General features: G+C 40.5%; 3 protein-coding genes across 18 annotated transcripts in view; 1 reads left to right on the top strand and 2 right to left on the bottom strand.

Annotated features, from left to right (window-relative positions):
- Positions 1-13,013, bottom strand: part of GABPA (GA binding protein transcription factor subunit alpha) — a 92,854-nt gene extending 79,841 nt beyond the window's left edge. For 4 of the 7 annotated variants that reach the window (XM_064152353.1, XM_064152357.1, XM_064152354.1 and 1 more), the window contains exons 1-5: positions 12,251-12,693; positions 9,131-9,231; positions 7,462-7,606; positions 6,560-6,644; positions 3,050-3,295 (exon numbers count right to left, since the gene is read on the bottom strand). In XM_064152353.1, coding sequence (XP_064008423.1) covers positions 3,050-3,295; positions 6,560-6,644; positions 7,462-7,606; positions 9,131-9,207 — 553 coding nt within the window. In that variant the 5' untranslated portion in view covers positions 9,208-9,231; positions 12,251-12,693. Of the gene's footprint in view, positions 1-3,049; positions 3,296-6,559; positions 6,645-7,461; positions 7,607-9,130; positions 9,232-12,250; positions 12,694-12,851 lie in introns of those variants that run through there. The other 3 variants (XM_064152352.1, XM_064152358.1, XM_064152351.1) reach the window with 3 other exon arrangements.
- Positions 13,014-13,079: 66 nt separating this feature from the next.
- Positions 13,080-17,949, top strand: ATP5PF (ATP synthase peripheral stalk subunit F6). Of its 5 annotated transcripts, none has more exons than XM_064152369.1 (4): positions 13,080-13,145; positions 13,835-14,023; positions 15,919-16,043; positions 17,830-17,949. In XM_064152369.1, the coding sequence occupies exons 2-4, from the start codon at positions 13,854-13,856 to the stop codon at positions 17,856-17,858; spliced, it is 324 nt and encodes a 107-aa protein (XP_064008439.1). In that variant the 5' UTR covers positions 13,080-13,145; positions 13,835-13,853; the 3' UTR covers positions 17,859-17,949. The 5 variants fall into 5 exon arrangements, with proteins under 5 accessions (XP_064008439.1, XP_064008436.1, XP_064008435.1 ...); XM_064152366.1 differs by lacking the exon at positions 13,080-13,145 and adding an exon at positions 13,156-13,247; XM_064152365.1 differs by lacking the exon at positions 13,080-13,145 and adding an exon at positions 13,330-13,423.
- Positions 17,950-18,342: 393 nt separating this feature from the next.
- Positions 18,343-26,745, bottom strand: part of JAM2 (junctional adhesion molecule 2) — a 38,709-nt gene continuing 30,306 nt past the window's right edge. For 3 of the 6 annotated variants that reach the window (XM_064152359.1, XM_064152364.1, XM_064152362.1), the window contains 6 exons: positions 26,107-26,312; positions 24,706-24,808; positions 23,014-23,121; positions 21,668-21,683; positions 20,785-20,830; positions 18,343-19,682 (listed from right to left, as the gene is read on the bottom strand). In XM_064152359.1, the coding sequence (XP_064008429.1) occupies positions 19,650-19,682; positions 20,785-20,830; positions 21,668-21,683; positions 23,014-23,121; positions 24,706-24,808; positions 26,107-26,312 (512 nt within the window). In that variant the 3' untranslated portion in view covers positions 18,343-19,649. Of the gene's footprint in view, positions 19,683-20,784; positions 20,831-21,649; positions 21,684-22,397; positions 22,909-23,013; positions 23,122-24,705; positions 24,809-26,106; positions 26,313-26,745 lie in introns of those variants that run through there. The other 3 variants (XM_064152363.1, XM_064152361.1, XM_064152360.1) reach the window with 3 other exon arrangements.

Raw genomic sequence — 26,745 nt, 5'->3', positions numbered from 1 at the left:
TTGGGGTTTTTTTGCATGACCTTTGCTCAAGGTCTTAAAAAACCCCCAACACTTTATTTTGTTTTAAAACCTGAATTGCTCCTGTTTGTTTTAAAAAATGCTTTATTCTAGGCCAGTCAGTGTTGCTATTCAGCGGAAATACAATTATGGTACATTTTTCAGTACAAGGTAACTTCCATAAAAGAAAATACTAGACATCCAGAAGTGTAGTTACTATGATCAAATATAACTGGATGGAAAGCTGACTTCACTTAAAGTCTGATGGAGTGGTGTTGCTTAGTGGGGCAATAGAAAGGGCAAAAAGATCTGTAACAAAAGCTTTTACAGCAGAACCATGTCAAATCTTTCTCAAGCACATATAATTATTCTTCTTTCTCTGCAAGTTTCTGAAGAGTAGCCTCTTTCACACTAGGATGCTCTTCCTCAGATGTGATGATGATGAAATGTTACATTTGAAGGTCATTCATGTCATCCCAGTTTCTAAACTATTTTAAAATCACCATCATACTGAGTTTGGCTGGGACATCTTCTTTGTAGCAGCCCATATGGTTCTGTGTTTCAGGACAGTTATCAAAACAGTGTTTTAGCTACTGCTAAGTAGTGCTTTGCACAGAGTCAAGGTGTGACTAGCGCCCAAAGGGTGTAATGTGACTCCCTGATAAGGAAAGAGGTCAAAGAAGATGGGCAAGATTGAAGTGCCCATGAAGCTCAAGAATAATGCAAAGAGGCTGACTTTATCTCAGAAAAAAGGCAGTGGAGGGTGAGCTTTGTTTTCGATAAACAGCTATTAACAGTTGAGTGGATCAACTGGTGGTGTAAATGTCTCCCTTGGTCAGCCAGACCAGCGTGGTGGTGAATGAAAACACTGCTCAGCCCAACATAAACTAGAACACCAGCAAAAGACTGCAATGAACTTGGGCTGGTTTCAACCCATGTATTCCTCCCCAGTGACTTGGGACACCCAACATCATGATAGTGAACACATTTACGGGAATCACACTGGTATTGTGATTGAACAGCATATTGCAATTCTGAATATTCTAAGTATAACTCACCTTTGCATTGTGTTCCTAATATAATTTTTATCCCTCCAAAATCCCATGTAACATCAACCATCTTAAACTAAATGAAGTATTAAACATTACACCTTTGATGCATGGAGTGTGTAAAAGAACCTGGTCAGAGTACTAGACTGACACAGGGCCTTTCTGTGCTTCTCACTCAGCCGCTCCCAGTGAATAGGCTGGGGGTGCAAAAGAAGCTGGGAAGGGATACAGACAGGACAGCTTATTAAATTGTTTTAACCTTGACTATGATTTTTAATTATTCACTTTACCTTTTCTGATTCTTTTCCCCATGCCTCTAGAGAGGAAGTGAATAATTATCGAGTTTTGGGAAGTGTTAAGTTTTTGACTTTTCAACAAAATACAACATGCACATCATTTAAGTGCCAGTGCTAAGCACACAACAGCAAAGACAACTCACACAACAGAGGAATGCATAGAAATGGTACTGAATAATCAATGCAAGATACATGCAATCCATGGTATGAGGACTCAAGATATTTTAATGCAGTTAGTTTGTTTTCTCATGCAGTGTGAACAAAATAGAAGAAGATGGATAAATCTAAGCACCATCTTCAAAACTTTAAGGTTATATGCCATATATCAAAACATGTCAACGAGTACTAAGTGGAACATAAATTTAAAGCAGAGATATTTACTTCATTATCTCAAGGGCAAAAAATAGAAGCAGAGCAATTATGCACTTTTAAATTACAATACCTCAAACAGACGTCACCTTGACAAGTTTTTATTTGAAGAACTAAAGAAAGCAAATCTTTCTAACTCTTTAAACATCTAGAAGACATAAATTCAATTTTGCTTAATAAAGGACAGTAACACTGCATCACTTTCACTGAGAGCATGTAATGCAATCCTTTGGGAAAAGCCATACCAAAAGGATATTGACCTTCAAAACATTATCAAAAGTGAATTTTCACCAAAAAACTGCTAATTGGTTTTGTTCTCATTGACAGAACACTGGCAAAATACATGTCGTGTAAAGACCTGTGACTTCACTGGAATTCTTAAACACTTTCAAATATCCCACCTGCCAAATATAATCTAGTTTTGCAGGTCTGCTTAGATAGCACAACTTCATGTGCTGAACAAGCCTTGACAGTACATTTCTGCAAGTCACAACAAGCAACTCAGCCAGATACTTCCCTGCATGTGATGTAGGTCTAAAACTCACAAGTTTCATTTTAATACTAAGAAGGCATTCAGAGATGATGATGTACCAGAATACTTACTGAATCACCTTTTTCCATGTTGAAGCAAGCATGTCTTTCCATGCAAAATACTCATCATCCTACAAACTGAACTACTTGTTCCAGTAACTTCAGAGACAATTCTCACCAAGTACTGAGTATAGTTCAAATTCACACACACAAACAGGTTGCCCAGAGAGGTGGTGGATGACCCATCTCCAGAAAAATTCAAGGTCAGGTTGGATGGGGCTCTGAGGACTCTAGTCTAATTAAAATTGTCTTTACTCATTGAAGTGAGGGTTAACTAGGTGACTTTTAAAGGTCCTTTCCAATCCAAAGCACCCTATGAGTCTATGAAAAAGAGCTTTATCACTAACAGAGAGATTTTTAAGAAGAGAAAGAATAAAATTACTTTCTGAAAATTGCAATGACCAAAAAGTTGTGGAGCAAAAAGCACTACTTTAATACAACCATTACAATTGATGATTCTACTTCTCTTTGCCCTTGTGTTATGCAGATTTTGATGCTCTACTTACACATATAATAAACCTTCACTAAAGTAGTGGAGCTCTTTGGTTATATAACTTAGTTATCAATTGTGGGGCAAAAAAAAACAAAACCAAAGCAAACCAACAAAAAAAACCCAAGACATAAAAAAAAAAACAAAAACAAAAAGCAAACAAACAAACCCCCACATCAATCCCCCAGATGAGCAAAAGAACTCAGCCACTACCTGAACAAACATGCAAACACACAGACAGGTTCATGTATTATTACCGTACGGTATTCCAAGGCGTTCCTGCTCCTTCCGGTAGCCTTCCAGCGCTGCAGCCCATCGTGTCACTTGTTCAGATGTTTCATCTGAAATTGTTGTAATATGTTTTGTTCCATCCAAGGTTATCACTTGAGCTTCCTCAACGAGGTGAGCTTCAGCCTCTGCATGATGAGCATCTGGATCAATCACTACCTCCACAGTCTCCACAGGTTTCACAATTTCAAGGATGTTTAATTTGGGCTCTATCCCTAAGTATGGAAAGAACAAACACAAAACGTAAAGACAGCAATGTAAATATGATTAGTGTTAGCATATTTGGAAAAGAAGCATGATATAAAAGCATCAACAAATTTCAGTAAGTGCCCTAAATAATAATGACATGTTTTATTATACAGTGTATACTTGAGTAACCTGAATAAAAAGCTGTCTCTCTTTCTTCCTCTAGTATTAAAGCTTCCTATTTTACTTAAGCGATTGATTTCACATATCTTCAACAGAATGTTCAGCATGTGGGCACAAATGAAAAAAAAAAAAGGCAGCTCACCCCCCAAAAATAGAACAAGCATCTACCTCTTGCCCCAACCAAGGGGCAATTTGTCATTATTTCCCTGCTATCTCTAGGAGTTAACATGTTTTTTCAGTATCCTGCAAGAGCACATTAACAGAAATTAAGAAATTCTTCATGTTCTATGTCTGTCATTTAAAATATCAAACAATAGAAGACATGCCTGTATCTATTGTGCAGTAATAAGGAACACATTCATTAAGGCTAATAACACTTTGCTGTCTCCTGAGAAGGTGTTGTGCCCAACTAGTGCCTCACCAAATTTCTGACTTTGTATGCAAGATTTTTCTCGTCGCTATAACATGTTAAACAGGGAAAAAAAAAAACCACTTTCCACTTTGGTGACATATAATTCTCATTACAACTAATAAACACACTTCTTTAAGAAATGTGTATCAAACATATTTGCACATATAAAAAAAAATCTATAGATTTCCCTTTTATTATGACTTAGAAAACCCTGACTAGGGTTAGGTAGTAGAAAGGAGGATTCACAGAACATCACATGGCCATAGCAACTTCAGTGTCTCGTGATGTAAAGTATCTTTGTGTCCCTACATTCCAAACTGAATGTGAAATGGTATTGGTCTTAAATTCTAAGATTGTCTGCTTTCCCTTACAAACTGTGAATGAATTGTGGAGCACTTGCCTGTAGCACAAGTAACAACAACTCTCTCAGAAAAGTACTCCTCCAGACTTTAGAAGAAATTCAGCTCAAGAGAGAGACCACACATACAACACAGAGTAATACAATATTAAGAAGTGGAAACAGATGTAGACAATCACTAAGTAATTATTAGATGAAGCAGCAAACAAGTACTTTACTTAGTAGAGTGTTTTATCTAAGCCATCTAAGATTAACATGTACTACACCAGTTTATTTGGAAATGTCAGGAACACATTAAATTTGTGTTTTGTTTTGTTTTTTTCCCCTGAAGATCAAAAGTGAAGGAAAAAAGCCTGTAAAGAGGAACAGTTCACTATTGGACAATAAAATAATGCACTCTCTCTCAAATAACTGTATCAAATGAACTGTGAATCTATTCCTTTATCCATAATGCAAACAGAGAGAACGAAGTAATGAGTCTCATCAGCTTACAACCAAGAATGTTGTGAAGTAGTCTGCCACCTAACCTAGTGCAGTGTTAGATCAAATTAATTCACTGCACTTGTCTGCATCACATTTCACATCTCTCCTTTTACCTACTGCATAAGAAAACAGATGTCCAGTTTTTCTTGGACAGCATGTAAGTTGTGGAGCACAATCCCCCCTGGAGTGTTAACCCTATACAGTGGCAATGTCATACACCCCATTATTATAACCTGATACAAAACTCAAGGACATTGGCTATAAAGAGATACCAAATGCTCCCAGTACAAGCCTCTTTTCTGCCAATTGGTTGAGGTTAGAGAGTATACTAGGGTGAAAAGCTACCTACAGGCAACCTGCTCTTTTGTCTTCAAAATGTCTAGTATTAACTATGACTTTGCAAGAGACTTAGCTCAGAAGAGTATAGAAAAGCGCTGCACTCAAAACTGCTGCTCTTATAATGACAGGAAACCCACAGACATCTCCATTCTTCTGACCAGAAGAAAGGAGTTAAGGCAAGATGGGAGTGACGGTATGGTCCTTCCAGTAAAAAGAACAAACAAGAATGGTATTTTATCTGCTTTTTTGTAGCCCCTCTTCAGGTACCAGAAGGCCACAGTAAGGTCTCCCCAGGCCCTTCATGTCTGCAGGCTGAACCCCAAGTCTCTCAGCTTGTCTTCACAAGAGAGGTGCTCCAGCCCTCTGATCACTTTTTGTGCCCTCTTCTCTGGACCCTTTCCATCAGGTCCATTACCCCCAAAGCTCCAGACAAGGTCTCACCAGAGCAGAGGGGCAGAATCACCTCACTCACTCTGCTGGTCATACATTAATTAAGAGCAGTTATTCTAGTTCCCCAAAGAACATTTCTGCTCTTAAAACCAGAAAGGTAGTTCAATCTCCATTACATATGGGGAACCAAGGATTCAACCCACGACTAGTCATCAGAGACTCTGCACTAAATGCAAACCATCAGTCTTAATATTTTTTACACAAACCAGAAAGGCTTTCTTCTTTACTTTATCTACAGTGAAGCCAGAAGAAATCAAAACATGCTCCCCAAATTTTGTTAATCTCTTTTGCTGACATAAAACAGGTAAGACACCCTACTAGAAACTTGTCATTAGTGTTGGTTTGAACATATGGGAATGAACATCTTCAGGTGTTTCCAGTGTCTGACATGAACATTGTCTTCAGTAAGTGATGGCAGTTCCTCCACTCAAGACACATGAAGAAACAAAAGGCAAGAACAGGGAATAGAGCGGACCAATGATGCTACTAATTCTTGAGGATTCAACAAAGGGATATCCTGTTACATCTGATAATACAAATAAAAACTGTGTGATCAAATCCCTCACACACCTGCTTAATGCTCCTTTGTCACAACTTTGGCTTCTCATCCCAAGAAAACAGACAACAAATAGTGATCCAAGCCTTTCTTACCAATTTCAGTTATCACACAAGCTCACTCACCTGACAAAGACCAAACTGTCACCTACCTAAATGAAAAAAATATTTCGCTTGTCTTAATACTTAATCTGGTATGAAAACCCCCAACTGTAACTGTCACCATTTGACCTAGGTTTGGGTTTTATGGTTTCAAATGTTTTGTTGTGGATTTTTTCTGTTGGTTATTTGTTCTAAACTCAGAAACTGTAAAAAACATTTTGAATAGCATCAATCATTACATTTATTTTAATTACTATTACTTATAACAACAGTGCACAATGAAAGAGACATTCTGAAGCTATGGTCATTCAGCAATTTTCTCAATTTTACAGTGAGAAATAGTAGGGGATTAGGTTTGCTCAGTCCTACAGTATTATTTTGTCTGTATAATACACAAATATAACTGCTTACCTTGCCGTGATATTACTTGCACACTGAGTTGCACTGTTCCATCTGTTTTCACTCCTTGATCAAAAAGACTTCGATCTGGGTCCAGCTGATTAAAACAAAAAAATCAAGTTTTAGTCTCACAGTTATAAGAACCCTATTTTCCTTGAAAATTAGAAACGTTTAGCGTCTGCAGAAAATTTTCTGAAGAAGAGTGCAGAGATGTGTAATACTATGTAGACACAGCACAAGACAAAGAATTTGACCAGAATTTGAAACTCACCACCCTGTGCTGTTTAAGGTAGTTTCACTTACAGGGACATTTTCTAATCTAACAAAACACAGCACAATATCTTACTTTGTGAAAAGTATTTATAGTTCCTTTTCTTAGTTTTTAATACCTTCATAGAAACTCTTTAAAGCAATACTCTTCATGTTGTTTATGGGGAAGCCACAAGTAACTGTAACTGTCAATAAAACATGCAACTCAAGGTGGCAATGCCTGCAGAAATAGAGAGCAATTTCTTGAGCAATGTTTTGCTGTCTATGCATCCAAATGGTATAAAAACCTTCTTGCTTTACTTAAGATTCAGAACAAGATCAGACTCACACAAGTTCAGGCAGCAACAAATGATGTGGGCTACCTCAAGATAAGATAGTGTTGCTGTTGACCTCATTCTTTCACTTTTAAGGTGGTTATTTTCTGCCTTCTTATCCTTGTTCCAGGAATTCCAAAAGTATTTTGATTTTATTCATACGCAATTAATGTTTATATATTAAATGGTCGATGACAGTGAACTGGATATAAAATTAAACTCTTATTTTTAATTAATATACCAAATGAAACATGAATTCTATGAACAATGAGGAAAAGTGATAAATGCTTCTCCATTAAGAAGTTAAATCATTCACAGATTTCAATTTACCTGGATATCTTGCAGGCAAATTTCATGTGCATCCAAGGAACACTGCAGTCTAGGTTCCAGCAACTTCTTAAGATTTCCAATTGGTTCATTGATATCAATAGCTTGACTCACAAATTCTGCTGTGGTGTATGTTTGCTCAACGACGCTAAAATACCAAATTCATACAACAAAACATTACCTACATGTTAACATAGTAGGTATAGAAAAGCTTTTAAAAAACATAGAAATAAACTATATAACAGGTTACATAGACTCTGAAATCTTAATACCATGCAGAAAAACTCTTAGCCTGAGTAGAGAGCAAATTAATAAATTTAGTCCCATTACAGTTGCATAGCTTCTCTTTTATCCTGTTGTCATTAAAAAGACTAGGTTAAACACCAGGATTATTTTCAGGCTACTGTTTTCAAGAGATTAGGTCATGATCAGTATATTACCCACCATTAACCTGAATGCAGAAAGAACTAATTCTGTTTGTCTTCCCTAGACTGTATTTAAAAACATTCAAGCTAAACCCACAGAAACTTAATAGGCTAAAAAAGAAAGGAAAATAGTCTACTCTGTCTTTTCACCAGTAAGCATAAGGACAAACTTTGTGCATATAACAGGCAACTGGAAGGAACTACATGGAGCCTTGAAGGAAACATTAGTCATGTGTCACGGTCGTCCTGCACTAACATGATGACAGTACTAGTACTGACATTCCAGAAACATCAGCCTTAGACAGTCAGTATCTCTGCTTTTACAGAGAAGGAAATTTGAAAGTATACAGACAATCAGTTCACAAGTAGTAAAAATATACAGAGACATCAGAAGAAACAGCTAGTAAGTGGTTTTATATCAATTCTACAAGACAGGTTCTTACACAGTGGGGTCCATCTACCATCCTCAGCTATTTTTATCCAACACATTAAATGTCTTTCTGTGTTTTCAAAAACAGTTGTAAAAATTAGGAAGAAAGCAAAAAAACAAACAACAGTTTGAGGTATTTAAGTCAAAGGATATCAGATTTCGGTATTTATGGTTTCGATGGCCCTAACAACGTATTTAGTAGATACAGAACACCATTTCTGCTCTGTGTAACAGCAAAGCAACAGACTAGAGAAATTCAACAGTTTATCTCAATTCCAGAATGATACAAAGAAGCAAAAAGGTTTGCAGCAGATGCATGCAGACACTCTCATAGACATTGAAGTAGGGAAGGAAAACTACCAAGAACACAGCAAGTGATAAACAAAATGACTGGGATTTAAGCAATTAAGACTGAAGAGCGTGGTAGCACTATACACATTTTCTATAGCAGCTACTGGTTCTCTAAAAGAAAACCACCATTTTATTAGATAAGAAACAGAAACTGAAGGGCACAAGCAAAACGAGTAATATCCTATCTAGCAAGGAAGTTGAAAAATGGTGGAAACAAACAAGCACAGGATTTCCAAGACCACAGTGAACCAGCAATTACTGCTATCAGTCTGTAGTTACTTCTTTTGCCTAGCTAGAAAACACTTGTACTTATTTCATAACCAGGACTACCTATGAAGCATTGCATAATACCCAATAACAAATCTGAATAGCCAAACCCAGTGTGTACAGCCACAAAACTGAAACTAAAGAACGTAAATAAACAAACAGTAGGCTATGGATACCAAAAAGCAATGACAGTACATACCTTTCTTCAGTGCATTCTTGTTTCTCAGTTCCCTCAATTTTTATTTCTATCAGCTCCTCTGCCTGTCTCTTAGTCATGGCTACAACGTTTTAAGAACAGATCTATAAACAGAAAAGGATTTTTTGGTAAGTCACAGATGAACAAAACTAGACGACGGGTTCTGTCATATCAAACTTTTTTTAACCAAAAAGCAGGACAGGTTCTTAAAGATGAGAAGTCACCCAACAAAAAAGCCAAAGGTAATACAGATTCCATGAAATATATGACAACACTTCTTCCTCAAACAAATGTTCTAGGGGCAAATCCAGGACTAGGAAGGGACATTACTACAGAGTCCAAAGCCTGATTTTCTAGGAGGCATCCAAATTTACCAAATGTTTTTTGTTTTGCACTAGCTACAGCTTTTAATGGTTGCAAAGAACTTCTGAAAATGCTTTGAAAGTTTTACATAGTTTGCTGGCTAACTTCAGGTACATATTACCTTCTTAGCAAGGCTAAAAGGTGCCGCTTATAAATTTAAGCGGCATTTTACATAGAATGCTGCAACAGGAAGCTATACAACAGACAGCTAGACAGGAAACTGCCCGTTTCCTCATAGGCAAATACACTCAACAATAAAGTGTTCTGTGACTGTCCCATCCTTCCACCAGTCACTCACATGAGCTATGACTTGATGATACGTGTAGAATGAACATACCCCAAGTCCCAAAGTAATGCCGTATTTTTGCAGTTAAAAGGGAAGCTATTCTCATTGACACAGCATATTTTCATGTCCTGAAATTTATTGGAATGTGAGAGGCAAACAAAGAATTACAGCATTTGGCCTGTAAAGGCATATTTCGTATAGTATTGCCATGTTTTACTAACCATCTCAATGAATCCTAAGTATGAACACGTGCAATAAAGAATTGACCCAAATTTCATTAACAATTTACAATAAATAACACCACCAACACCTAGGAAAAAGACTAAGAAGTACAGAATAAAACCAAACCAAACCAAAATCACCACAGTAGAATAAGCAAAACATGCTATTTAAATATCCACAATACAAGAGATTACTAAAGAATCCATCCTGAAATAGAATAGAATCAACCAGGTCATTATTTTTCAGGAACTACTCTACTCCAAACTCAACTGTATTAAGATAATTTATTTAAAACAAGTTAGTAAGGAAACTTAGTAAACTCTAAAACTTCTCCAAAGAAATACTAATCAACTAACTTGTACAGTTATTGTTATGTAAAACTAGTTTTCATGACATCAGGGGCAGTATCTGTAAGAAGCTAAAGTACACTGAAAGTAAACAGTTCCTCCGTCCCTCACCACTAGAAGAGAAACCAGAATTTGTTCTGCTCACAGATCCACCTCCATGAAAATCCCCTACCTGCTTGAATAGGATCCACTGAACAGAGCCCTGGGAGTCCAATTCCCAAATTACTTAACCTTGTGCACAATCATCGTGATAAAAAAAGAATAAAACATCACTTCTGAAGAATGCCAACAACCCTAATTTAGTATCTGGAAGAACTAATACCTGCATGGTTACAGGTGATCTGGATGACTTGTTAAAAGATTTTTTCAAAATTAAGGTTCGAGTCCCTTATTGGAAACCCACAGAGCAGCTAACTGGTACCTATTAAAAACTCAAAACAATAGGAGTAAGCTATCATTTTTTTTTAAGTGAAGATGTTTATTAGTAAGTTCATAAAATGAGGTTAGCATAGTATTTCCTTATTTTTCTTTATTGAGAAAACTGTACACACCTGCAGAAAGAATTTACCATCTTGAATGATTTCCTCACAGAAAACATTCAATATTGGTATATGCAAAGTGATGCACACTGAGCAAATATTACAACAGCAGAATAACTGCACAGAATTAGGCAAGACATTTTGAAATCCCTATGGACTGGACTCCAAATTGGCAGCTGGACAAGTAACTGTTCTCTCACTCTTCAAAGGCAGTTTGTATCTTGAAAGCTCTACTACATTTCTAGTTACCCTGGGGAAGTAGGAGGGAAGAGCACAGGCAGAGACAGACAGTAAACAAGGAGGAAGAAAGATGGTTTCATTGAGCACAGATGCCAGAAATTGAGATGACGGGTAGAAAATGGAAGAATAACACCATGGAAACATGTGAAGTCATTAACAGTTCAGAGAAACCTGGTGGGGAAGATTTCTTTTTCCTATGCTAGAACTTTCCTATGCTAGACTCCTGACAGAAATATCTCACATGAAGTCTAGCAAAATATTGTTGCTACAGCATGATGCAGAGATTTAAAGTGTATGTAAGTTCAGACAGAAAAAAGCTTCCTGAGCCTTTCCTGAAGGAGAAACAAGGTAACTCAAATAGCCTGGTGTGAGGGTCAGTCTGTCAGAATACAACAGCAGTAGTATTTGTTCAAAGGAACGTACAAAAAATGTGCTTGATCTGTAGAAGTTAGAGCCTACTGATTTTTGCTTGCTTTTATTTTTCCGTCAACCTAAAAAGCCTTAGATGCAGCTACTTCTTATTCAAGAATCTGTCCGAATAATACCCAACACAGACCTCCACTAATGTAAGAGAAGGTTGTTACGTGTCAACAGTCTTTTTAGCCCTGCACAGGAGTCCAGTACTAACACCGGTATCTTTTGCAGTTTGACACGTGAAGTCAGGGGAGAACTCCCTGTTTAAAGATCTACACACGCAGTGGAACAAAAGGAACTAGGCAAGTAACAAACTCATCACTACAGGGGCACAAGCTCTATTACTAAAATCAGCATCTGTTATTCTACCAGGCAATTCTGAAGTCGGAGGCAACTAACGCCCATATGAAGTGAAATTGAAGCACGATTCCCAGAGGTGTTTGTGCTCCGGACACGCTCTGGTGGTTCAGTCCTTTGCGAAACATTGGGTACCACCCATCCCACTGACAATTCGAATCGGTAACTACCAATACAGACTACCTATTCTTTACAGATCAGATTTTAGAAGTTATCAGACAGTTGGGATTTAAGACAAAGCCGGCAGACCACTAAACGGCGTGGAGCCCTGCCAGATTTCAAGTGTTTTCATTTCATAGCAACAGTCAGAAATCAGAAAATCTTAACTGGGAAAAGTGGTTTGTGCAGCACGTACCTGGCCGAGCACCATGAAGCAAACTACGCAAGATGCCAAACACCCTCTTACGCTTGCACGCAAAATTAGTTTCTACAAATCGAGAAAACTTTTCCAGTCCCGCAAAGGACTCCGTGCTGCAAGACTCGACCCCAACAAGGGCCGCAGGACCTGAGGCGGGACGGGATCGCCCTCCTCCCCCAGCGCGCTAGGCACTCTGAGCCGCCCGAGGGGCCCTTCCCCGCGTCCCGCCACAGCCGCCGACTCCATTTCCCGCTCGCAGGGTGCCTGGCCGGCGTGCGGCGGCCTGACCCGAAGGCGCCGAGGCCCCTCGAGACGGGGCGCCCCAGCGCGCTCCTCCGGCCGCGGGGCCGCCGTTACAGGCCCATGCGCGGGCAAGCATGCGGAGCCGCAAACCAGGCCAGCGCGGACCCACCGCCGAGTGAGGCCGCCCCTCCTCGCAGGCCCCGGTTGTCTCCCCCACCACCCCGCCCGCTTTCCCCCCTCCTTCTCCCCGCGGCGCCTCGTCGTTGTTTGAACCCGAAACGGAAATGAGACTCGCGGCGCCGGGGAGAAACGGAAACAAAACACGGGCCGGGCCGTCAGGCCGCGTCGCACTCACCCGCCGCCTCCGTCCGCCGCGCCAGCCCCGAGCGGAGCGGCCGCACGACGCCTCCCGCCAGCCGCGGCCCTTGCGGCTCCCCAGGGTCCCGCCGCCGCCGCCCAGAGGAGGCCGTCGCGCGCTCGGGATTGGGCAGCGCGCGCAGCGCGGGCCCCGGCGCGCGCCGACACCGCCACCCCCCGCGCCCGGGAGGGAACTACAGCTCCCGGCGGCCCCGCGCGCCGCAGCCCGCGGCCGGCGCTGTCACTCCGAACCCTTTCCCGCCACCCGGAAGGGTACCGCTTACTTCCGGCGGTAAGGGCGGGTGGTCGGCTCCTCAGTTTGCCCGTTCTCTGCCTCTGGCCGCAGCGGAGCTGCGTTACGCCGTACGGAGGGTGCCGCCGCCCCGAGAACCGCGTACGCGCGGCTGCGAGGCTCCGCGGTGTGCCGGCACCGGGCCGCGCGGGCTTCCCGGCGTGCGCTGCGCGGGGGGAGGGGTGGGGCGGGGCCGGGGTGGCAGCGGCAGCGGCGGCGAGGCTCCCAAGGTGACTGGAGCTGGGTCGGGGTGCGCCTGCAGTCCTGCCGCCGTGTCGGTGGGTGCCAGTTCGCCCTTTAGGCCGTTGGGTTAGCGCGAACAGCATCTCTTAAGCGCGCCTGTGAAAGGTTCCCGAGGCGGGTGAGGTGAAGAATCGGGAGAGGTGAAGTCGGTAAACGATGCTGCTGGGTTAAAATCGTTACTTTTCCTTTAAACGAGGCCAAACATGAAATTCTGACCTTCGGTGGCGGCGCGAACAAAGTCGATCACAGTGCGCAACTTGAATGGGCGACGTCTCGCATGGGTTCAGAGGGTGGTGGAGATTTCAGCCTGTTGCTGTGTGCTGGGTTAAATATTCTTTCTGGTTTAAAGCTCACTTCTGAACGATTTGTTTTGTGCCTGCTTTATGCGTTCCCATTGCAGAAAGAACTAACGGGTGCTGTGTGGTTTTGTGTTTTTGATACTGTAGCTAAAACACTGGTGTCGTCATGATCCTGCAGCAGATTCTGCGGCTTTCCTCCACTTTTCGCGCTGCCGTTTCCATTCACTTGCGCAGAAACATAGGGCTTTCTGCTATTGTCTTTAATAAGACAAAAGAGCTTGATCCAGTTCAGAAGCTCTTTTTGGACAAGATCAGAGAGTACAACACAAAGAGCAAGTAAGTACAGGAAATAATATTAAGTCTGGCTGCAAAAGAGGGGAAAATACAGATTCTGATAGATGCTGAAATATGCTGGCTTTGTCAGTTGGTTTCTGAGTACTTAAGATATGTTTTACTGCAACTGTATTGATACTGAAACAAGTGAGAAGGCTTGTTCGTGCATGCCCGTTTTTCTCATTAAAACCACACAACAAACTAAAGCTGGTATCTTCTTGGGGAGTTAAGGCATTCAGTGATTTTTTTTCCCCACTGTGTGACCATACCAGTGTGTTAATTTTTAGTCATCTATGTGCTCTGTAACAGGGGGAAGAGGCTTACAGTAATTATTCTATGAAAGGAAATAAACCCTCAGTTCTTCTAAAATATGTATATTTGCATATACAAAGAAACAAAACTGTAGGAGGAGATGTATTTTTGTTTGCTTTACCAATCATAAGCAAAATGGCTTTGCCTCACTTTAAAAGGCAGCCGGGAGCCCTAGGGAAGGTCTGTTCTACTTACTGTGGTGGAGTGGAAATTTCAAGATGGTCCCTGGCTCCTTTGTGGCGGTGTTGGAACTGCTTGGCTGTTGCGAGGCTTCTAGATCTTCCCAAGGTGCTGGGAAAGAGGCAGACGATCTCTGACCTGATCGTGGTTCCCTCTTGGCACAGAAGTTTGCAGAGGTGCAGGCAGGATCTCTTGCAGATGTGCAGGGAGCACAGTGTCCGTGCTTCTCCGGGTAAACCTGAGGCGTTTAAGTTCCCAGGTAGTTCACGCCCAGAACATCAGGCCTAAGCTGGTCTGAAGCACAAGGCAGAGCAGAACACAGTGTCCAAGAGCAGTGAGGCTGAGGCAGCAAGGCAGAAGCAGCACAACCGCTTGCAACTCAGCTCAGTTTGTATTACTTGCCCGAGTGTAAGGGCTCCCTTGGCCACAGAGATTCACCAACCAAACTGGCATTTGCAAAACTGACCATATTAGGTGAAACCAGGGCTTGCTCACCCTTATTTGGGCAGGACACCAAAAAGTACCCAAACACCTATGGGTACCTGTTTATCGCTTTGGGAGGGGACATAATGGCCCAAGCCTTTGTTTTCCTCCCGCCCTTGCTTCCCCCATCAGCAGAAGGGTGGGGCAAGCCAGGACAGCTAATAGGCCTATTAGCCTTCCAGGACAAGATCACAGGGTCACAGGACGTTAGGGGTTGGAAGGGGCCTCTGGAAATCGAGTCCAAAGTCCCTGCAAGTGCAGGACCGTAGAATGTAGTGCAGGTTGCACCGGAATGCATCCAGACAGGTCTTGACAGTCTCGAGCAAAATAGACTCCACAGCCTCTCTGGGGAGCCTGTTCCAGTACTCTCTGACCCTTACAGTAAAGAAGTTCTTCCTCCTGTGCTTGAATTTACATCCATTGTCCCTTGTCCTGTCACAGGGCACAAGTGAGAAGAGGCTGTCCCTTCCTTCTTGACACCCAGCCCTCATATATTTATAAACATTTAATAACTAACCTCTCAGTCTTTGCTTCTCTAGACTAAAAAGCCCCAAGTCTCTCAGCCTTCTCTCATAGCCTTCTCCTAAGTTAGGCTTTCCTAACTCAGATCACTGCTTTGGACATAGCAGAATTACAGGTTTTGTTAAAGCAGTCACACCTGCAACAAGTGATACTAAGAGCCCTGAAAGCGTGGATGCTTGGTTTGGGTTTATGTCTTGAAAGACTACCTCTCTAGCTTGGATTTTCATCATTACAGGAGAAAGCCTGCACTTTGCCTTGAGAACTTTGCTTACATATAAATATGACCAAAGGTTTGTCATTTTAAGTAGTTCACTGTTGTCAAAAAGACTTTTTAATTCATAAATAGCCATATGAATTTTCAAAACTTAATTGTTGATCAGAACTTCTAATGTTTTCCTTAGGCAAGCTGGAGGCCCTGTTGATGCAGGCCCTGAATTTCAGAAAGACATGAATGAATCTCTTGCTAGACTTCAGCGGGCATATGGTGAGGGAGATCTAACCAAGTTTCCAGAATTCAAATTTGAGGGTGAGTTAACAATCTTGTTCAGATTTTAACTGCAAGTAAGAACTGACTGTTTTGCTTAATTCCTATTTAGTTTTAATTTGGACCATTAATTTAATATTAGGTACCCTCAGTGAATCTCCTTCCTGACATACGGTTCACATCTTTTATTCCATTTGATTCCTTTGATTGTTTGCCTTTTCCAGTAGAGATGTGGACTAATTGATGCCTAACAAAAGCTGCAGTCCTGTCAGGCTACTTTAATTACCCTTCACAGATCCAAAATATATAAATACAGACACAGAAATAGCCTGAGGCCTATTGGTTGGCTTTTTTAGTTCATCCTCCCGAAGTGGCCAGCAGACTGTAACTTGAAAATGAGTTTCCTGTGCCATCAAATGTGTAAATTTTGTATGCTTATCTGGAAATGTGATTACTGAAGATGAATGTACAAATTAACTTTATCCATGATTGCTTTGTTACTAAATTGTATTAAATTTCTTTCTCCCGTTATTTGGGTATGACTTTGTGTTAAGATGTTCATGTTCCCCAGATTATGAGAAAAAGAATACTTGTGACAATTGATCTGTCAGGCATTCAAGGAAAATGCATGTCCTCTGTCAGCCTTGGGATATAAAGGACACTGTTTTATGAATAGGCTAATTTCTATCATTCTTTATGTCTTTTTTTTTGCTTATGTAAGTACAGCTCTATGTCTTCATTGCTCATAAGCAGTTTCAGCTCAAGTCAGGTTTTGCAGGGAGCAAGTGGTCTTTCTTGTAAACTGTAAGCAGTTGGTAGCTGGGATTTAGCAGTATTTTGCACATGCTGGTGTACTTGGTTTATGTGGCAAGGTTTTGGTAATGGTGGGCTGCACGAGTGGCCTCGTTATCAGGAGAGGGCAGTAGGTGTCCATACATTAGAAGGAATCGGTTTCATCTGCCTCCAAAGCGGACTTGCTGCAGGACACAGCTGAGTGAGTCCGTGATGCTGATGGGGCCTTCTGTGTCAATCTACTGTAAAAAGGGTGAGAAATGCTGCATCTGTTATCAGCCTTCCTGTGGACAGAGGGAGGGAAAGAAAGCACAATGCTTGGTGGGCATCTGGCAGGCAGTCAAGGTCAACTCACTATTTTGATCAGACTAACCAAAAAGGCTAATTTAGACTAGGAACATACTTAAAAATGCTTTTCAGTTTAGTGGATTTCAGTTGGATGAAGCAGTAATTTGGCATCAGATTGTTACTGGTGCAAATTTAATAAGTCTATATTTTTTCCTCCCCAGTTTCAGGGACGCATTTTCTTTAGATGTGGTTTTATTTCTCTGTAATATGTGAAGCAATATGTATTAAAGGTTAGTTTGTGTTTTTTTTAATGAAACAAGGGTTTTGTGATCTCTGGAACAAAACAAAGCAGGAGATATACCATGTTCTTCTTGCCCTGATCCCTATCCTTAATCTAATTTTAGCAAGCTTTCAAAACTAAGTGGCTAGATAGGCAGAATTTACAAGGTGATACTTACCTCTCAGACTTTTTAGGAAGGAGAACAGGTATCAGTAACCTGCTAGAATGTTGGTAATGTGCATATCTATTTCAGTCCTTATGCACAGCTCCTCTAAGGTGGAAAAGATGACTTCAGTGTATTTCACTATTCAGTCATACCCTGGTACAAAGTGGTGTAGAAGATTCCAGTGTATGTGAGCGCGCTTATGTGTGTCAACTTAGTTTTCTTTGAATAACAGATAAATTGTGGCATTTGAGTCAGAAATACAAAGACTGATGAGACTTTTCTCTCTCCCCTTCCTCTTTCAGAGCCCAAATTTGAGGAGACTCCCAAGTGATATCTGCAAGTTATGTACCAAAAACGGTGTATGTCAATGGAGTTACTGAATATGGCACCAGTTATAACTTAATAAATGCAGTTTGACTTCAGAGACATGAATAAGTCCTTATCTGAATAGCGAGTGTAGTCAGCTATGGTCACCAACCCTTTAAGTGACTGAGTTATCTGATGAGTGTTTCTCGGTATTAACTGCAGAACTTTTTCACCAAGTTACACTTTAGTACAAAGAAGTTAAAACACTCATAATGATACAGCAGGAAGGAACAATTTGGGTTTTTTTCCTGAGTTTGTCACATCGAAAAAGCTTCTGCAGGAGAAAAAAAATGGAGGAAGCCTCAGTACATAGCAAAGCCCTGTGGTAGCAGTGGAACTGCACAGCCAAAAACATAATACTAATTTTATACTGCATCTATGAACACAGAAGTGCTGAAGTGTGACTATCACAGAAGCAACTGAAACTTCAATGAGGCTGACACAAAGACTTCAGGTTTTAAGCAACAATTTATTTGGAACACTTCCAACACTTAGGGTCCAGATACTACAGCTTGATTTGTATTAGGGTGGTTTTTGTTTGTTTTTTTTTCAGAATGAAATTACACATGCAGTCTAAAGAGAGAAGGTTCCCCCTAGAAGACAAGCTGTGGACTTTTTGCATTAAGCAAGAAGACACTCATTTACATGAAACTTTGTCAGGTAGTGAGTTTAAGTCTGCATGAGTACTTACACACTTAGAGATGACTTTGGCAAATCTAATATGATGTCAAGGTACAAGTAAGCCACAATTGCAGGAGTGTTTGAGCCCTTGACAATAGTGGAGATGGAGGTAGTGGAAGCAAGGTCACCTATGAAAGTTACTTGAATAGATTGTTACAAGCTCTAAGTGTGAATCCCATATTGCTGCATGTGTACATAGAATCAGAGAGTCACCAGATACCAGGTTGGAAGGGATCTCCAAGATTATCTAGTCCAACCTTTCTTAGCAAAAGCATGGTCTAGATAGGTAAGGTGGCCCCAGCATCCTGCCCAGCTGAATCTTGAAACTGTCCAATACTGGGGAAGCCACTGCTTCCCTAAGGAGATTAATGTCTGATTGTTCTTGTAAAAGATTTTCATCTTGTGTCTAATTGGAATCTCCTCAGGAATAACTATTTTTTATCTTTTCCTTGTGATTCCTTGTATAAAGGAAGACTCCATCTTCTTTAAATAATGGCAAATGGTGACAAGGTCTCTCCTAAGCCGCCTTTTCTCAAGGCTGAACATATGTAATTCTCTCAGCCTTTCCTCATATGGCAGATAGCCCACTCGTTTGATTATTCTTGTGGCCCTTCTCTGGACTCTGTTCATCCTGTCTGTATCTTTTTGTTTGGTTGCTTGGTTTTATAGCAGGGACTAAAACAGTATTCCAGGTAGAATGGGACAATAACTATCTCTACTGGTGTTGCCCTCAGATGCAACTCAATTCCACTGGCTATCTTTTACTGGTGCAGCGGTGTTTGTTCATACTGAGCATGTTGTCTGCTAGGATACCATGAACAAAATGAGAAGCCTTCATGCAAATTACATTCAATTTAGCTCTATCTTTTACGTTTTGTTGGGGTTTTTTGGTCTTGCTTTTGCCTTTTAAAAAAAAGCAGTCACAGACAGGTTGACTATAGCTAAATATTGGCAGTTTCTATTTTCAGTATGTAGTACATGTAAACAATATTTACAGACTAGAGGTCAAAAGATCCCTTTGATTATTTTGTATAACAAGTAGTCATTTGATGTCCCTCACAGAGGCTGAAATCTTCTAAATAACAAAGGACTTGGTATGCTTGAAATCCTAAATGAAGGAAACAAAGTCATATAAGTTAATAGTTCAAAGATTTTAACATACATTTAGTGTATATTTCTGAAGAATCAAAGTCATCAGGATTGAAAAGCAGCATGCTTGAAGCACTGTTAGTCACAATGCTTTTGTGGAAAGGGACATAACAATATCCACTGCTATGTGGAATGGAAGTATTCTGTTTAGAAAAATACAAGCATCAAACAGCTTTGAACATCTCATTCATAAGCATATTAATATTGATAAACAGATACCACAGCTCTTCAAGAGTTTGCTCCTTCCTACTCAGAGTAACCAGGTAGTTGGCCTCAGTAAGTCATATTAGGTGAATGAATTAATGCTATTCCTAGTCTGATTAAAGAAATGGGTGGTGGTCAGTGAGCTTTTAAGGCTACTATTGTAGCTGCAAACTTTACATAGTGAAATTCAGTTGCTCCTAGTTGAATGGAACTCCATTCCTTTGGCACTCAACTGAAAAACTGGGTCAACATATATATGCAGTTAACCCTTGACCCTACTCAGGGAGAAAGAGAGAAAGATTATTTAGTCAAGTCTTTTGACCCACATTAATACTACAGGCATTAAGTCCTAATCTTACTCTCACTGCTGCCTTGGACCATGCCCAAGTTTCCTTGGTTAACTGATACGTACAAATGAGTTACAGTGTAAGCCATCACAACAAACAGCATCATTAAGAGGAAAATATAGAGATGATGTCACCAAATAGTCAAAAACTCAAATAGAAATTGTTGAATCTGATACAGGGCAGACAAGAAAGAAAAAAGAATAAAAGCAAGTAATAGAAACCAGAAGTGTAGGAAGAAACAGGTAAAAGAAAACCAAGTAAAAATCTGGTTAGCGTGGTAAAGAAGATGATGGCAAAGCATGGAACGAGGAGCTGTGCTTGTATGGCACTTGAAACTGAGTCATGGGAAGCTATAAATGCAAACAGGTAAGGTATCTTCAGGTATTGGTGCCATCTGTGTGGGACAGGTGTGGGAGTGGGTGTGTACATGTGCACAAACACCAAAGATCCAGGGAATTCTGAAGACACCCACAACTTTTTAAACACACTACTGAATGCGAAATAACTTGCCTTTTCACTAGAAGATTGATAGTTGGCTGTCTTTCTGTTAACAGACCAGAGGGGGAAAAAATACAGGTTAAACAGTGACACTTCTGGTGTTTCAACCCTTTGAGAATGTCATTTATGAATTAATTTTGTCTGTATTTGCAGCAATCCTTCAGTGGTTTTTTTTTTCCCCTCAAAGTTACAATAACAAATCTGCTGAATGCTTTTAGACAGTTACCACTGTCTCTCTAGCTTGTCTTTTCAAAGCCTTACAGTTGTGCTATATGAACACTACAAATCACTCAGTTTTTTAAAGTAGTATTTGTATTTCTCTCTGGTACATTACTTTTTTTTTGCTCTGCCAGTACCTAGAAGTGCTAAGATAAAACTTTCAAAAAGAGAGAGGAAAAAAAAAAAGTAAAAAGTTGGAAGCCAGCCTCTGATGAAGCACATAATTTTAGCTGTGTGTGACAGCACTGAAATAGCTTAAGGAATTCCAGCATGCTACTAAGAAATTTAAGAGCAAGAAGTATCAAAGGAGTTGAGCAGACACCCTCAGTTAAAACACATTTCCTGAAATAATCTGTAGACATTGATATGAGCCAGACATTTCAAATTGGTTGTGATCTCTTGTCTAGTTTGAGGAAGAAAGAAAACTGTAACTACATAAAGAGAGACTTCTATACACACTTACCACTGTAATAATAATTCACTTCCTGAACAGCACACAGGTTTGAATAAGGGAACAAGATGGTGTGTAGGGCCAGGTTTATTTTGGGGGTTCAAATAAAATCTGTTGTACAAGAGTTATGTGAAAAGGCCCTTGGGCAATCCTCAGTTACTAAATCACCAGAAGGGTAAATTAAATTTGCACTGATTTGTGTACTACTTGCATCAAGATACTTACTGGGAAGAGCTTTCCTCTGAAAAAGAAAGAAAAAAAATACAATAATGAGCACAAGAACAGTTTCTTTAGCTTATACAAAGTTCTCTGAAATAGTTGCGGATAGATTATTCTTCAATTCAGTTTCTAGAAGGAGTTTCTGAACCAAATGTCTCTTTCTGAGGGAGGGAGTTTAAAAAGGTTGTTTGTCTTGGGTTCAAATGCAGGTTCCCAGAGACTCTTATAAATTTGGTAGACCCAAGGACAATTTATAGAATTTATAGAGTGCCCTCCCCTCTTCCGCCTCCTTTCCCCAAAAGACAGGGAGAGAGATAGAGGTAGGGACACCCAAATAAATCAATCTCACTCGATTTGGAAGTTAAAAAGGAAAAGTTTAACAATAACTTAGAAAAAGGGATTGGAGGTAGGGGAGTTTACAAAGGATAAGGAAGGGAAAACAGCAAAATACAAACAGGGATGGATACAACCCGAGTAGTGTGATGGTGTCTCTGCCTCGTGGCTGCCACGTGTTGTGCTGGTATGCAGTATCAGTGTGTGTGTGTGATCATGAACGCAGGAAGAGAGAAAGAGCAAGAGGAAGAGACAGGGAGGTCCTGTCTCTTTTATACCACAGGAAGTGGGGGGAGTGGGCTAACCATCACCTGGAGTGTGGCCCACCCCTGAGGAGGGGCCAAGACCCCTAGGGTCAGGTTCAGAGTTACTCCCCCAGGAGTGTTAACCCTATACATTGTTTTTGAAGGTAAATGAACTGCCAAGCGAACATTACCTCCAGGAGCTGCTCTGCTAGCCCGTTAGTTTCAGGCAGCGGACCTTCTCAGACATTTGGCATCCCTTCTTGCTGTCCTGAGCCCTAAAGGCACTAGCGTAAACGCTACAACGACGGCTGCTTGGCCTCAAGCGCTTTGCAGCACTCCTTAGAAGCACATCCTCCGCGACCCAGAAGAGGGAGCCCGTGGATTTAGCTTCCCCATCTCGGTCCTCCTCCGCTCCAACCTATCAGACTAAAAGCAAACTTGCAAGGCTTGTTTTTATGTTGCCGTTTCCTCTCAAAGCTGGAGCAGAGAAGCTCCAGGAACCAAGCGCTGGCTTGTTACTTTCCATTGTCTGCCGTTTGGTAGCCTTATGCAATTGCACACACATCTCTGTCTCATTCACGAATTATCTTTTGCAGCAGATGTTGGCAGAATAAAAATCTCTGCCCAGGAAAGTTGTTGTTGTAATCTTAAATATAATGGACCTAGAGCCTTCATGAGGAGGAGGAGGAAATGTTAACAGCCAGCAGAAGAACAGAGGTGGTTTGGGTTTTTTTTTTTTTTGATAGAAGGAAAGGTTGATTTAATTTTACTTACTTGCAAAGTAGCCTTTTTTTTGGGCATAAAATACTCCAAGGCCACAGAGTGCCATTACCAGAGCCACAACTACTACAGCAATGATGATGCCACTTACATTAAGGTCATCTGTAATTATAAAAGAGAAGTCCAATGTTGCAGTCTGTAATAAGTTCCAGTGGCTGGCTTTTTTCCCTAATCAGGGCAACTGTCTTTTGTAACTATAGTGTTATTTTGCCCAAGATGCTTAAGTTTATAATTAATGTTTAGATGAGCACAAGCAGTCCAAAAGCACTGCTATATCACAGCCATGTTAACCGTAGCACTCAGTACACTTCAGCTGCTTAGCTGGGGTCTAAAGTAAAGGAAGAATAAGAGGAGTCAAGGGATGCATACTCCTAATTGTATCTATCCTAAATCAGTAGTACTCAAGTTATATATCTCTAAGGGGAAAAAAATCTTGAAATCTTTAGGAGTCTTAAAACAAGTGCTTTCATATAGTTAGTCTGCCTAAAGTAACTGACAGCTGACAGCCATATCAGGTCCCCAGTCCTGAAGGAAGGAAGTTCTTCAAAATTCAGTGCTTTCTCATTTTTAAGTAGCATGGCTTTTAAAATTCAGCACAATAAAGATGTCTGAAGTTAAGCTCTGCAGTGGGCTATTAAAACATCTAGCCATATTTCTTTTGTAGGTGATGACTCATGCCTATTTCCTGATGCTACCACTAAGAGCTCCAAAGAATGATCCATTTTAGGCAAACCAAGATTTTTACAAGTTTTTGTTATATGTCTAACTACTTATTTGGATCCTGGCTTTAAGTATACATTACTATAAGGCTGGGAATTTTATCCCCAGACACACAAATTTTAATGCATTGGTTGACAGGAGTTTCAGACTTCAGTGAGTGTATCCCCAACAGAGGGCTTCCACCTTGGAGGCTGATGGAACAGTTGCTCATAATCAACCAGGAATGCATTAAAAAACATCCCCCAATCACTTTCAGCAGCAGACAACTGCTTTATTAAATACTTGGACATTAAATTCTGCACAGGTTTTTTAGGATTTTATACCATCTATTTTCCTACCACACCTCCAAGAACTAGTTTTGCATTTTGCACACACTTTCATACACGTTGGGTTGTTATAGTCTCTACCAATCCAGCCTTTGCTCAATTCTTTACTAGTTAACCAACGCTACACTTCACCTACGCTGTGCAAGTAGAAAAGAGACAGAAAAATGTATTTATTTATTTGCTTTAGAGATACACTGACTCCTTCAGGGTTCCTCTGGCAGACATCAATGAGCCATTCAGTTGAATTTCTGATCTGTTACGTTAAGATCTCACATGAATGCATCTCAAAAGGAAGGCTTTTCACAAGGATAACAACCCAGTCAACTGGCACATCATCCTGTACACCTTCCACAAAAGCATTCTGAAATCTTAAGGTTCTCACATGGATACTGCTGTTCTGTGAAGTTCAGTGCTTAGCAACCAAAAGGGCTGCCTACTATGTAATGCACTGAGATAGATTTCTGCTGTAATAAATTAACACAGCAGATACAGCAACTACATGTAAGGAACTCGTTGTTATTCCCCCCACAAATGCCATAATCAAATAAAAGATATAATTCTTAGCATCTCAGCTGCATCATGCAATAAAGTAATTCCCACTGCAAGACTGTTTCCTGTCCTTATTTTCTTTGACACATACCAACTTGCATTCGCTTCACTGAGCATTTCTGAGATAATCCAATCCCATTGAAGGCTTCACAGAAATACTCTCCAGTATCATTCTTTGTAACTGTGTTAAACAGCTGTTAAGGAGGAGGCCAAAATTATTATCAAAATGGAAAACAAACAAAATTAAAAAAAAACCCAAAAGGAACTTCCTGCAGGATAGAAATTTTGACATGTCAACAGGGTGGGAGTTCTGTTTGTTTGTGGCTTTTTTGGTTGGTTGGTTGTGTTTTTTAAACAAACAAACAAACAAAATTATAGTGACAAATTCCAGTCCAGTTCAACCTCATAATTCAGCTCCTCAGTCACATTCCAGAGTCCCTAACTTCAGCTAAAGAGAAATGCTAACCGCCTTATTTATCAAATACTACTACTGTAAACATGACAAAGAGGAAGCAAGTAAGAGAGAAACTGACCTCATGTCAATTCAAGTGTTTTATCTGTATTTTTTTAAAAAGTCATTAGACTTGTAAACTTCTTTTTTTTTCCACCTAATATATCCCATACTTTATGATTTAATTAGAAGTAATCAGTAATTTTGAGTAATTCAACTAATTCTCACAGTGTGCTGGAAAGGGTCACCTCACCTCTGAATGCTTAGTCATATTTCAGTTTCCATGCTTGATTGTACACAAGTGTAGACTGTTCCTAGAACAACTCTTTATTTCTGAAAAATCTCAGCTGTTAATGCACTGCAAGTAGTATGCATCATATTTTTTTTTTGAAGATCAGCTAATAGGAGAAGAATGAGAAAGATATGGCCAGATATGAAGGGGAAAAGTCCCACAGAATCACACAATGTTAGGGGTTGGAATGGACCTCCAGAGATCATCAAGTCCAACCCTCCCACCAAAGCAGGATCACCTAGGAACACAAAACAAACTAAACCAAAAAAGCCTCTATGGTTACTTTCAGCCCTGATTCATTCCCACTGACCTCACAAATACTGGACTGGAACTTGTAAATGCCACTGGATTGCACAGATCCTGGGCTGCCCTTAGTGCTGCACTTCCACTGAAGTGTGTAAAGCTGCAATTTCACATTTTAAAGGCACTATCAAATAAAACTGTTGACATGCTGAGAAATCATTCTCACTTGACACCAGTTAGTTAACTGGCAAAGGTAAAACTGGCACATATTTTCTAGATTCTGCTTATCATTACTGCAGCCTTGCAACTCACCCAGTGACTATTGCTCATCATTGGTCTGAGGCAGAAACCAACTTCTATGTCTGTTAGCACATATTTCAGCATGATATTGATTTCCAACAAAGACTTGATGCATTTTTAATTAAGAAACCTGTTCATCATGTTACTAAGGAGCAAATTTGGTTTTCTTGATAGCTGAGTATGACAGAGTTAGTGATTACACTTACCAGAGTGCCAGACTTTTTATTCATGATGTAAGTTATGTTTGCCGCTCTACTGGTGCCTGCTCCTGTCTTTTCCAGCAAGGCAACACCATTCTTGTACCACTGGTATTCAGATGGAGGAGATCCTTCAGTCTCCTTACAGCTCAGTTCTACTACTGTTCCCGTCATTGCAGAGCTGGGTACCTCACATATTGGAGTAGCTGGAGCAACTGGACAACGAAATTGCAGTTGTTACAGTCTTACCAGCATTGTCTATGTGACAACAGTTTGACAGTCACAGGTGAGGAGGTGAGCACTTGTGTACATGCTTAGAGACTACCACATTAATAGAATGAGGTGCTGGAAAAGGAGTTGAAATCCTGCTGCTGGAGAGCTCAGTAAAATTTATGAGTCGCTAAAAACAGAAGAAAGAGTCTTGCTCTCAAGCTGCTCTACCACATGCTGTGTCATCCTGTCTCCATCTATAAATCCTCATCTATCTCCTGAGAATTTGTTTCACCTGGTTTCTTGCATAGGCCTCTTGCTCACAGAGAGAGGATGGATGAATCAGGAGATCTGCAGTGCAGCAAGTCCCCTTCTCTGCCTCAATATTTTAAAATGGTAGTGAGGGAAAGAGATGTTTTGTAATGAAAAAAGTCAACT

The sequence above is a fragment of the Pogoniulus pusillus genome, chromosome 12, assembly GCF_015220805.1.
Source record: "Pogoniulus pusillus isolate bPogPus1 chromosome 12, bPogPus1.pri, whole genome shotgun sequence".
In the NCBI taxonomy this organism is placed as follows: domain Eukaryota; kingdom Metazoa; phylum Chordata; class Aves; order Piciformes; family Lybiidae; genus Pogoniulus; species Pogoniulus pusillus.
Note: the sequence above shows the minus strand (reverse complement) of the source record. Positions and strands in the feature narration are given on the sequence as shown.

Bases quoted from the DNA above. Each gene is read 5' to 3' on its own strand.
- ATP5PF (XM_064152369.1), top strand. From the start codon at position 13,854: ATGATCCTGCAGCAGATTCTGCGGCTTTCCTCCACTTTTCGCGCTGCC. The intron at 14,024-15,918 runs GTAAGTACAGGA...TGTTTTCCTTAG, and splicing joins GAGTACAACACAAAGAGCAA to GCAAGCTGGAGGCCCTGTTG. The intron at 16,044-17,829 runs GTGAGTTAACAA...TTCCTCTTTCAG, and splicing joins TCCAGAATTCAAATTTGAGG to AGCCCAAATTTGAGGAGACT.